Raw genomic sequence first — 12,528 nt, forward strand, 5'->3', positions numbered from 1 at the left:
TGAAGGAGGAGGGGTGCTACTATGGGGTGGTGACACGGAGCGCAGCCAAGGCCCCTGCCCTGCTGCTGCCTCCGGCCCGCAGCTCCTGTGAGGCCTCCACCCAGACAGGCCCCTTGGATGGGTGGGCAGTGCCCTGAGCCCTGTCTGCGGGGGTTGCCTGGCGGGACCTCTGAGGCCTGGGGGTAGCGTGGGGGCCGGGAGTCTCTTGCCTGTCCCACCTGTGCCCGGACTGAGGCCCTGGAGGGGCAGGTGAGGGGGCTCCAGGCAGAGGTGAGCAGGCTGAGGGGGATGAGGGCAATTGAAGAAGGGATTGATGGCTACTTTCATTCTCTGCAGGATAAGGGAGGAGCACCAGGAGGTATGGGGGTGGGTGGGAAAGGGGCTGTGGGTTGGGAGTGAGGGGCACCGGCAGGGCTGGGGGGGCAAGGGGAAGGGTATATACCCCTTCCCCCACCCAGGGGTCTGCTTTCTTGCAATTGCAAAACCCTACCCTTAACCCCGCCTTGTAACAAACCTCTCTCCCATTTTCCCCCTCTCCCTCCCACTCCTTGTGCCCAACATCCCTCCTGAACATAAATTATATTCCCTTCTGCTCCCCATTCCCACCTGACCCCATCCCTCCCATGCCTGCACCCCAACCCCCCACAGGTTCCCAGTCTCCCCCAGCCTGAGAATGGTATTCGTGTCAGCTCCTTGTCAGGATGCTCTCATTCGGGTCTGACCCTGCTGCCTCTAAAGAGGCGAGGTAGGCGCCTCCTCTTTTTCTTGGCTGCAGCAGACAATGGGGAGACACGGAAAGCTGGCTTTCTTCTTTGGCTGATGTCTGCGTTCCCCTGGCTGTTCATATAAGAAAGCACATTTGCTTCCTGTGGGAAGACTAGCTCTGCAGAAAGAGAAAAGCAAAGAAGCGTCGAGTGATTGACTCTGGATAGTAGCACTGCAAGCAAGCATAGAAAACTGGTGAGCATTCAGAGGTGCATGCTGGCTGGACACGTGCCACTTAGAAGTCTAAATAAGGTTCTTTAATTTGGTTTTTACTAATTATAACATCTCCTTTCCCACCAGCAAAAGTATGAGAAGATGTTGTACCGTCCAAAATTATGCTTCTGGAAGTCTGATAACACCAAACTTACCTGTGCACTACATGAAACAGTTTTCTGGCTCTGAGATCATTGACTACAGACAGTAGCATGACGTATACACACAGGGCTGTACATTTAGGTTGAAAGGCAATCATTTGACTTGCTTCCTTAATGCATCATTTCCATGTGTGGTTTTCTACCGCTTGCATGTGTTGGGTCCTTTATTCAACAAAAAGGTCAAGGCAAATTCTTTTCCATTCAGCTGAAATAACCCCTTTACCTCATCATTAACCAAGAGCAGGGATTGAACTTTGCCTTTTGGCATCAGAGGAGATTGCTGCTCCCTGAGCTCACAGGTACCTGTCTGCTAGCAATGGGAGACAGCTGTTTTCCAAAAAGGTGCCTGTGTGGGGAGGGGGGACACTGGGGTGTTGGGTTGCTGGGTCCCAGAGGCGAGCAGAAAGAAACCTGCTCAACCTGGCTTTCTCCCCTCCCTTTGCATCCTCCCTCTCTTCACTGGCTGTGAAAGAGGGCTGTAAATCCAGTGCAGGGCCTGATACTGCTGCTGATTTGATGGTGATGATAGTTTGACCTCGCAATGGTCAGGGATTGATGGTAGACTCTCCTCCTGCCACTCAAGATACTCAGCAGGCTTAGGGCTTGCCAAACACTGCAAGTACAATGCCTACAATCCAGTAGCCCTCTGTGAAGGTGAAGCTATTCTGTGGGTGATGCTCTGGATTTATACAGTGCTTTCCCCAGTAGGGTCTTTGACCATAAGTCTGGCTTTTGGCATGACAATAGTTCAAATAAATAGTAAAGATTAGCGTGGGCATGCAAAAACTCAAACAACTGGTGGCCAGGATCCCATGGACAGTAAGTTTAAAGGAAAAAGGAATCGGGGAATTTGGTTGTACCTTCGAGAGAATATTAAGGGCACTAGGATATGCCATCCCTGTGTAAGGAAGGTTAAGAATCACATCAACGGACTGGCTTGTCTAAACAGCAAATGCTTTTGTGACTTGAAACTTAACAAGGAATCTCTCCAAATGTAGAAACATAGCTACAATACTACAGATGACAAGAAAGGAAAACTCCAGGCAGACCAAGGCACTGCAATACAGCTAGTCCGAGACACACAAGCATCCTGTGAAGTTACATGTCAAGGACCAAAGGAAGTGTAGGTCCATTACTGACTGGGGAAAGGGAATTAAAATTGCTCAATACGGAAAAGGCAATGTGTTTAATGACCTCTTATCTCAGTCCACATAAAATGTGTCCTAGAGGTCTCAAGGAACTGAGCATACACTTAGGAAATCTGCAGATGATGCCAAGCGAGGTAGGACAGCAGATGATCTGGAAGATAGGTTGAGGATTCTCAATGACCTTGACCAATTGGAAAAAATGGTCTTAAATTAATGAAAGGATAGTATAATAGTTACAGGAGTAGAGCACAAGCTAAATATGAGTCATCACTGCAATATTCTTACAAAAACTGATAAAGAACAAGAGCATATGGGGCTGTATTAACATGCATGTTGTGTGCAAAGTAGGGGAAACCATTTTTCAATGATATTCAGCATTGGGGAGGCCTTAGCTGGAAAACTGTGGCCAGTTCAAGGCATCGTGCTTTACGACAAACAGATGAACTGGAAAGAGTCTGGAGAAGAGCAACAACAATGAGGAAGGGTCTAATATTGTCCTAGACAGGAAAGTTGGAAGACCTGGATTATGTAATCCTGAGAAAATGGAGGGGGTGTTAGAAATCTTCAGAAAGGGTTGTTACTTGTAAAGAGGATCTCTAGTTGTCTGTGATGATAGCAGGTATAGTAACGGGCTTCCATTGCAACAGGGGGCATTTAAGCTGGAAATGAGGAAATACTTCCTAACTCTGGAAGGTGGGGCTAGGCCCTGGGTGTCCTGCTCCCTGGATGAGTAGCCTTCCCATTAGCTTGAACATTAAAGTATGGGAGGGCCCTCATTCTCCTCCCACCTCTCCAATGAGCTTTTGGCCAGCCAAAATGTCATGACTTATAGTACGGCCTAGTGAGCGCATCTGACCTGTTCATGGCTCCAAACATGCTGAGCTGCAGCACAACCCTATCCAAAACGGCAGCTATGTGGCTGTGGCCACGCTGGTTAGGCACACAAGGTGAAGTGGGATATAGCCCTGTGACTCAGTTTACATGCACGAGGAAGAAAGGAGCTGTGCCCATTTGAAACATCTAGTAAACTTCAGTCTTCTCCAGGAAGTTATTGAAGTCAAGGATGTAATCACTCACAAGGAGACGGGACATATCAGGACAAAAAACGGCTTCAGCCCATACTTAACTAACTGGAGGAGAGGGAGGCTGTATTGTGCTGCACCAGAATTAATACCGTGATGCGGAGATTACACAAGTCATCACAAATTCCTGGTGCAGAGGTCATAGATTTTTTTCAAGCAGGATGGATTTCAGGGAGTGGATCTGGACTGTGTCGTCCCTGTGGCTTTCTGGGCACCAGTCAGGGTACATGTGACGCTCCCAGACCTTTCTTCTGTTTCATTTGGCCCTGACTTCAGACAGCGGGACACATGTCAGCGCTGGATCTCTAATTGTCAGTCTTCCCCAGCTGCATGCATGACATCCCAAAGGGGAGTAGAGGTGTGCTGACTCCTACCAGGTAATCAAGAGGGAGGTCTACTCCACCTGGCTATGAGATGAAGCACTGCACTATTTCTAAAATGGATTCATAGGCATGTTCTTCTGCAAATATGAGGAGGATATTTGAACCAGCAAAAAGTTTTGCTCTCTTACCTTTGTGTTCTGAAATGACCTGCACAAGTTGGTAGTTTCCAGCTTCCTCCATGTCCAGATCATATTTTCTCATAATTTTTGAGATCACATCTCTAGTTGTGTCTTGGCTCGTTAACTGGAAAAAGCATTTTGCAGTGAAATATTTTACTTCCTTGTTTCTTGACATTTGTTTTCACTTTATCTATCTGGCATGTTGGTTTGGTGTCTCATCGCTGAGGTACAGACAGTGCACAAATGGAAATTACAGAGAGATGGAAATAGTGTTGTGCACAGAACATCCTAGCAAAGGGTGACGGTTTCTGTGTGTATTTTACTCTACCAAGCTGCGTCTCTAGATTTGGTTTGTCCCTAGTGTAAAAAAGACCACTATGAATGTTGTTTTATTTTGCCTCTGTCTCTCGGAAATCTTTCATCGCAGTGTGGTCACCCACACGTAGCAGAGTCTCAGAAGCCACTAGGCTGGTCCTATGCCATCAAGGCTTTACTTGCCTAAATCTACCTTGGGCCAGTGAGATGGCACAAGCAGCATCTCCCTCACCATGCATCTGGCCCAGGGTTTCCCTCTAAACGGTTTCCCTTTCACTGGAAAGTCCCATACAACCTTCTCACAAACAACTGGGAGAAACATGGGGAAAAGCAAATGACTCCAAAGCAGATAGACAACTGGCTCAGCAGCCACAAGCAAAGGTCATTCTGCCTGGATCCAGGTGGGAACGGCAGGAGGCTTTGAGTGGACTCCTACAGGGATCTGCCCTGGCTCCGCTGCTGTTCAGATGATTTGGATGCAGCAATAAAGAGCTTCCTGAGCAAATTTGCAGAGAACTCAAGACTGGGAAGGACAGCAAACGCACTGGGAACACTGTCTCTTGGCTGGGGATTTGGACTCGGGTGTGCTGATTGCTCTTGTTAGAACTAAAAAAACCTACAAGTTCCTGGGTTTTGCTTCTCTGCTCGGGGTCCTACCAAGCACCACATTTGGGATTGGACCTCCGCCTCCTTGCTTTAACTGTAGCGGGTTATGGTTCTTCTTGGTGTTTTGGGCATTGAGAATAGTAGTTGTGTGGGAGGTTGGTTTCTGCAGTATTAAGAATAGGTCAGACATAACTTGAGTGGAAAGGTTTAGTTAGGAATCATCCTGCCTTCAGCAGGGGGTTAGATTAGATGGCCTCCTGAGGTCTCTTCCAGCTCTACTTTTCTATAAGAGAAAATGAGGGGTAATACACTATGATATTTAGAAGTATATGCCCTTTGGGATCCTAATTTTCTAGTGCTCTACAGCATCTTTCGGTGACTTGCCACCAAGCTGCTCTTCAGTGTATCTGTCTGCCTACCTGTGCACACACGCCCATTCATACAAATGGCGTGCATGGTTTCTTGGTACCTTAGTCAATGACTGAGGACAAGTGGTGGATATTATCCAGCTGAAAGCCCAGAGAAAAGTTTGGGAGGTGGAATGTACTTTGACTACTAAAATAACCATGTCAATTCACCTAAGAATCAAGGGCATGAGGTGGCCCCTAATATTTCAAAGCTTTGTCTTGGTGTGAATCAGAGCAGCAGAGAATTTACATGTAACTTGTCATCCCGAGTGAAAACACATCCTGTAATAAATCTACACAGCTCTTCCACATCACTTACCAGAATGCCTTTGTACACAACACCTTGACTGTTCGGCACTGAGCAGTGAATGATGTAGGCGTCTTCGTTCTTCTGGGAGTAAGGTGCAGACAGAGCAGATCAGAGGTGGAGGAAGGAGGAGGTGATGAACACGCGGCCATGGAAAGTACGCATGAAGGAGATGATGAGCATTCAGAGAGGTAAATAATGAAAAATAAATGAAGGGAAAAAGTCAGAAACATGATGGAAGCAGTAGGGATGAAAGAGCAGAACCAGAAGCAGGTATTTTGGGTCTATGCCTGGTACTTGAATGTTGTTAGTGGTGGTGTCCTACCTCCAGGAGTAACTTGGTTTGGTATTTGTAATGAAGTATTCATATTTAGTATTCCATCTACAACTAACACCCCTGAAACACAGAAGATATTGATTTTTGCCGTTTGAAATGGGTGTTTAGTTGGTCTAATAAAAGACAGCACTTTTAGCCAAAGAACCTTGTCTGCTGAAAGAAACGGTAGCATTCCTGACTGCGCAATGAGCTTTGCTCAGGAAGGAGCTCCTGCAGGGCCGATGCACCTACTGACCTTTCTCTGCCATTACCTATTGGGCAAGGTTGTGATATGGAAAGTAATATTCCAAAACCCTGGAAGCTTTGCTTCCATCTTCTGCACTCCTTTGTGTTTACAGACTCCTCTGACTTCTGCCCAGCTGGGGAGGGATGCATGGGACAGGGGCAGGAGGGCAGGGGAGCCTGGGATGCGGGCACAACAGTGCGGGGAGTGGGGGATATGCCTCGCTGCCTCTTACCCAGCCAGGACGGATGGCAGGGAGGGGCACAATGCAAACTCAGCTTGCTCCAGGCGGAAGGGGGCAAGCAGTAGCAGGGCATAGACCCCACTCCCCGCACTGCTGTGCCCACATCCTGTGCCTCTCTGCCCCGGCTGGGTAAGTGGCAGTAGGGCATCGCCCGCCAGTTGCCCATCTGGGGTGAGGGGGCACAGAATGCAAGTGCGGCAGTGCCAGGAGTGGGGGCTATGCCCTGCTGCTGTTTGCCCCCTTCCATCCAGAGCAAGCCGCGCCACCCCCAACCCCCTCCCCAAGTCCCACATCCCGCTGCCCTGGCTGGGTAAGTGACAGTAGGGCATCGCCCGCCAGTTGCCCATCTGGGGTGAGGGGGCACAGGATGCAAGTGCGGCAGTGCCAGGAGTGGGGGCTATGCCCTGCTGCTGTTTGCCCCCTTCCACCCAGAGCAAGCCGCGCCACCCCCAACCCCCTCCCCAAGTCCCACATCCCCCTGCCTCAGCTGGGCAGCTTGTCCCAGCCCCAGCCCCAGCCCCAATCCCTTCCTCACTGGGGGGGCAGGGCAACTCAGCCGAGGCCTGGCCTGGTTTAGTATAGCACCATGCTCTTTTGGGTAGCTCTGGGCCACTCATGCTGTCACTTGCGGGTGCCCCGTGCCCCTCACGGGGACTGTGTGTTTAGGTGGGATGGGTCCTGCGCGCATGAAACAGGCCCCACCCGATGGCACGTGGTACCCATGCACACAGGACCTGGGCCAGCATGACAGGTGGTCTCCGGGAATGGGCCCAGGTGATGTGGCAGAGCAGCGGCCAGTGCCAAGCCGCACTGCTGTGCCACATGGGGGGATGTGCCAGGAGGCCCCAAGTGCCCCAGTGCTCACTGCTGCTCCCAGTGAGCTGCGAGCTGTGCATGGGGGGCTGAGGTATTGTGGGGGTAGGCTATGTGGGGGAGCTGTGGGCCCTGCAGGGGGCATGTGGGCCTGGCAGGGGGGGAATGCTGTGGTCCTGGGGGCGGCAGTCCATGTGCTGTGTTGGGGAGCTATGCCCTGTTGGAGGGCAGAGGACCCACCCTACCTGAGCAGCATCCTCCCACAGTCCCCGCTCACCCACAGCCCCCCCACAATCCCACCACACCTATCCCCACCCCCTGTCCCACCTCACTCCTGCAAGCAGCTGCTGGCCCCAGGCTCTATCTCCCCCTCGCTGCAGATCTGGGAGGAGCTGGGCGGGCTTATTTTGCCCCAGATGGCACAACTTGCCCCACACCAAAGGGTGTGGCCAGGCATTTGGTGAGGCAGAAATCCCCGGCTCAAATACGTGCCGCTCCTATTTGAGATGCTGCAAGCACACATGCTGCATGTGTGGACGTGCCGTAAGGGTGCAGAGAGAAGTGGAGCTCCCAGCTCTAACTCAGAATGATTTTTGCAAAGCGTTCTGAGTTCCTACATTGCCCGAGACCAAACAGAAGTTCACTGTTGGTCTGGAGGGGTGGGGATCTAGCTGCCCGCTGGGAGCCTGCAAGCAGGTTTCCACAACAAGGGCCAAGCTCTGTGCCAGTGTTGGCTGTTTCAGAATGGGAGTGGGGAAAGGCAGTGGAGGGAGCTTGTTCTTGGGGCTCTGCAGCTGGTGTTGAGGGGTGGAGTGGGTGAATTGGAGCCACCCCACTTTGGGGGGCCTGTAATACACTGGCCGCACTCTGTAGGGGGGGATGAAAAACCCTAAGACTCAACTCCTTCTGCTCCCTTGCCCCCCTCCCATTCTGAAAACACCCACAGGTTGGGAGCCCCAGCAGACACACGTTACACAAGACACTACGTTTTGAAACATCTTTAGCTGACACCACATGCAATGAGGGGCCAGATTTTCACCCAGTGGGCCATTTAAGCTGTTTGCAGCCGTGCACTTGTGTTTGGTCACAGCTATAAACAGCTTTCTGGGGGACAGGAGTAAACAATGCATGTGGAAATTCAATTTTCACTTATAAGACAAATATTGGCAATTCCTCATCCCCTTTTCATATTGAATACTTTGAACAAAAGGTTCTAGACCGTACCTTTTCCTGAGGCAGGTTCCTGGGCTGGTCCCCGGGCAGGTCCCTGGGCTGGCCATTGGGCTGGACTCTGGGCAGGTCCCCAGGTTGGCTCTCGGGCAGATCCCAAGGTCGGTCCCCCAAATGGTCCTCAGGCTGGTCCCTGGGCTGGCCCTCAGGCTGGTCCCCAGGTTGGTCCTCCGGCTGGCCCTCGGGCTGCACCCCGGGCTGGACCTCGTGCAGGTCCCTGGGCTGGACCTCGTGCAGGTCCCCTAGCTGGCCCTTGGGCTGGTTCCCAGGTTGTTCCTCCTGCTGCTCCCCGGGCTGGCCCTCGGGCTGCACCCCGGGCTGGACCTCAGGCAAGTCCCCAGGCTGGCCCTCGGGCTGCTCTCCAGGCTGGCCCTTGGGTTGGACTTCGGGCAGGTCCCAAGGTCGGTCCGCCAGATGGGCCTCGGGCTGGTCCCTGGGCTGGCCCTCGGGCTGGTCCCCAGGTTGGTCCTCCACCTGGCCCTTAGGCTGCTCCCCAGGCTGGACCTCGGGCAGGTCCCTGGGCTGGTCCTCGGGCAGGGCCCCTGGCTGACCCTCGGGATGGTCCCCAGGTTGGTCCTCCGGCTGCTCCCCGGGCTGGCCTTTGGGCTGCTTCCCGGGCTGGACCTCAGGCAGTTCCCCGGGCTGGCCCTTGGGCTGGTCTCCTGGCTGGTCCGCAGGATGGTCCCCAGGCTGGCCTAGATACACCAGTTTATTTTGAGCTAAATGAGGTGAGTGAAAATGGCTGTACCAGCCTTAGTTATGTATGGATAGTTTATGAAAAGAAGCCACATAAATAGAATTTTAACAATTGTTCACAAAAATCAGCTCTCTGTCCTCCATTTCTGATTCCTTCCCTCCCCAGCTGGCATCTCCCCTCTCTCTCTCTTTATCTTAACTCAGTAAAATCAACTCTAAATCTTGTTCTACAAGATGTTAACCTCTTAATTTCCACTGGCATTTCCCCTATAGTCTAACTCATTGACACTTCTCAGTCAAGTGAGGTGTCTGTCACTCAAAGTTTAAGAACCTTTTTCAAATATTACTACAAGAAATAAATGCAAGAACAAAACCCCTGGAAACTTCTGCTTGCTTTGAACAACAGTTGGATCGAAACATAGACCTGAACATTTTCTTGGCCCACTGGAACCAAATCCAGGACAGAACCTCATTAGACACCTATTAGCAACCTTGGAGATATGAATGTTTTTGGGGCTGAAGAAAAAGTTGGCCGGGGAACTCCCTTTTTGAGGGATGCAATGCATCTTTTATCCACCTTTAAATGCCTGAGTTTATCTGGCGGTGAACCCAATTCTAAAATAACACCTTCTTTCTGGAACATCCACCAGGTCAAGTTTATGGGGTTAAAATACTGCTTTGCTTTTGTATCCTCTATTTCATATATCATTTGCTTTCACTTCTGTGCCAAAGCGAGACATTAACACATTGCACCAGGTCCAAGAAGCATACCCAGCAAGTGATTTGCCACAGGAAAGTTTCTAACTGGGTTAAGGACCGTGTGTCAATTTGACGCTGGACATATAGCATTCTTGTATTACCACAGCTCACCATTGTTTCAGCAGGTCTTTGACCTGGAATGTAAGTTATTTCTCTGTCCTTGGAGGTCAGAAGCCCATCGCTCAAAGAGGAAACAACAGTCACACGCACTTCCTGTGCTATGGTGGTCACTAGCAAGACATGCTTCACGACAAAAAGGCTTTGCCTGAAGCTGCCTTTGGTCAGAGCACGGTAACACCTGATGAGATTTTTCTCTTTGCAAGGGGAGAAGTAGGTAGACAGCAGCTTTGGCCATACTTCCAAGGTGCTGAAAATGCAAAGGCAATTTGCCTCTTGGCTGCTGCTCTGACTCTTGTGCGCTGGCAAATTCTCTGAAATGCCAAGTTGCCAGTTTCCAATCCGCACGACCAGGCCTGTGATTCCACACTGCAGATTTGTGTTTCTACCCACTCTTTACCCACTCTCCCAGGAGAGATTCACCAGGGACAGAGCCAGAAAAACCCAAAAGTCTACAGGGCCTGATCCTGTCGTGTAAGTGATATCAGGATTAGGCCCTGGCAATATAATTGTTGCTAACATTTACCTCCCAAAATGCAATACTTTAGTGCAGTTTCGGAGATGATGAAGTGATAGCTTGAAAAAAAATATAACTTACTCTCATTTTCTGCTTCGTTTTGAAACTGGTGGAGGAGGTGTTTGGCCTCCATTTCCATGTCACAGCCAGGGACGTTCTTGTTCAGGTGTGCTATTACTTTCTGCAATGTGTGGTACTTCGGCGGCTCTTTGAAATCTTCAGGGCCGAAGTGCAGCCAAGTTTTCAAGAAGAAGATGATTGGACTGAAAAGAAATACATTGACAAAATCCAGTCATAATCAGTCTTTGTAACAGTGATATTTGTCATTCAAACTTGTATAAAAAGATGAATCTATTCCTTCTGCTATGAGCAAGCAAGGCATTCTGATCTGGGCACCTTTTTCCGTAATCCTGGTCTAAACTCACTGACACACATTTTACCACTCTTAATTACTCATCAAACTAGTGAATGAACACTGAATTGTAGCCTCAAGATGCAAAATATAGGACAATTATAACTATTTTTAGCGATATCACCATCCTCCAATTTGATCTAGTATTACAGCAAACAAAGTAAAAGAGACACAGGAAAACATGAACATCCTGCCCCAAACACAACCTTTACACAACACACAAATTGCCTGGCTTTCTCACTTTCTACTTTTCTTGCTTTCTTTTTTTCTTGCTACATTTGGGCCACTTTCTGCAGTGCTTCTCTCCTAGTGTCACACAAAGAAGAAATGCCTACTTGAGTGGGTAAACTTCTGCTAAGTCACTACCACAGCTTTTGAGGTCTGCCAGTCTCTCCCCTTGCTCTCCCACAGACAGGCAGGAATAATGCCCATTCTCCTGTACAGACATGATACATAGGACCGTAAGAATCACAATCTGGCTCAGAGCAGAGGCCCGGCTATCTCACAACACTGTCTCCACAAGTGGTAAGGAGCAAATGTTTTGGAGGACAAGTAGGAGAAAGTGAATAGAGAGATGCATCCTCCGTCTCGATGTTTGCTAAGTCACCACGCACGTGGACATCCCTAAGCCCTATGACTGACAGCCCCAGATTGACAACTTTCGAAAGGGTAGTTGCAATCTTTTCCTGAACCTGGTTATAGTACTCGCCTCCACAACATCCGGGGGTGATGTGTTTCACAAATTAGTGAGGTGTGAAAAAGTGCTCCCTTTTGGTTGTTTCAAACCTGGTGCCTCATCATTTAATGAGGTGGCCCTAAATTCTTGTATCAGGAGACAGTAAATACAGGTTTCCTTCGATTTCTTCTCTACACGCATTCCTGGAGCACGGCACATCAGTCACATTTGCATAATGCAAACCCACTTTACAATTCATAGATTCATAGATGTAGGGTGGGAAGGGACCTTGTAGATCTGCTAGTCCGACCCCTGCCCTGGGCAGGAGAGAAAACTGGGCTCAAATGACCCCAGCCAGGTAAACGTCGAGCCTCCTCTTAAAGACCCCCAGGGTAGGAGCCAGCACCACTTCCCTTGGGAGTTGGTGCCAGATCCCAGCCGCTCTGACTGTGAAGCAGTGCCTTCGGATGTCTAGTCTAAACCTACTCTCTAGCAACTTACGGCCGTTATTCCTTGTTACTCAGGGAGACCCTCAGGGGAACAAGGTCTCTCCCAAACCCCGCTGGTCTCCTGTAGTAAGTTTACAGATGGCCACCAGGTCCCCCCTCAGCCTTCTCTTGCAAAGGTTGAACAGGTTCAGGTCTCATAGCCTCTCCTCATAGGGTCTGCCCTGCTGTCCCCGGATCATGCGGGTGGCCCTCCTCTGGACCCTCTCCATGCTGTCCACGTCCCACCTGAAATGCAGCGCCCAGAACTGGACACAGTACTCCAACTGCAGCCTGACCAGTGTCGCATAGAGGGGGAGGATCCAGCTGTTCCCCCATCCCCCACATCCGGGCCACTCTTCCCTTCCCCTCCCCCACACATCTGGATTGGGGTTGCCCTGACCCAAACTGCCCCTCCCCATGCATCCAGATCAGGACTGGGACCAAGACTGGCTGCGGCTCCCCGCTGCAGTTTCCAGAGGCTCTGATAAAGCCTTAAGCAAAGTATATAGG

General features: G+C 50.4%; 1 protein-coding gene across 1 annotated transcript; it reads right to left on the minus strand.

Moving 5' to 3' along the window:
* Positions 1–546: 546 nt before the first annotated feature.
* LOC132249442 (protein TsetseEP-like) lies at positions 547–10,748 on the minus strand. Its single transcript, XM_059724581.1, has 4 exons — positions 10,524–10,748; positions 8,348–9,048; positions 3,881–3,995; positions 547–883 (listed from the first exon to the last, which is right to left on the minus strand). Exons 1-4 carry the CDS (start codon positions 10,579–10,581, stop codon positions 708–710), a joined length of 1,050 nt encoding a protein of 349 aa, XP_059580564.1. The 5' UTR covers positions 10,582–10,748; the 3' UTR covers positions 547–707.
* Positions 10,749–12,528: the final 1,780 nt, after the last annotated feature.

Source organism: Alligator mississippiensis, chromosome 1, assembly GCF_030867095.1.
Source record: "Alligator mississippiensis isolate rAllMis1 chromosome 1, rAllMis1, whole genome shotgun sequence".
In the NCBI taxonomy this organism is placed as follows: domain Eukaryota; kingdom Metazoa; phylum Chordata; order Crocodylia; family Alligatoridae; genus Alligator; species Alligator mississippiensis.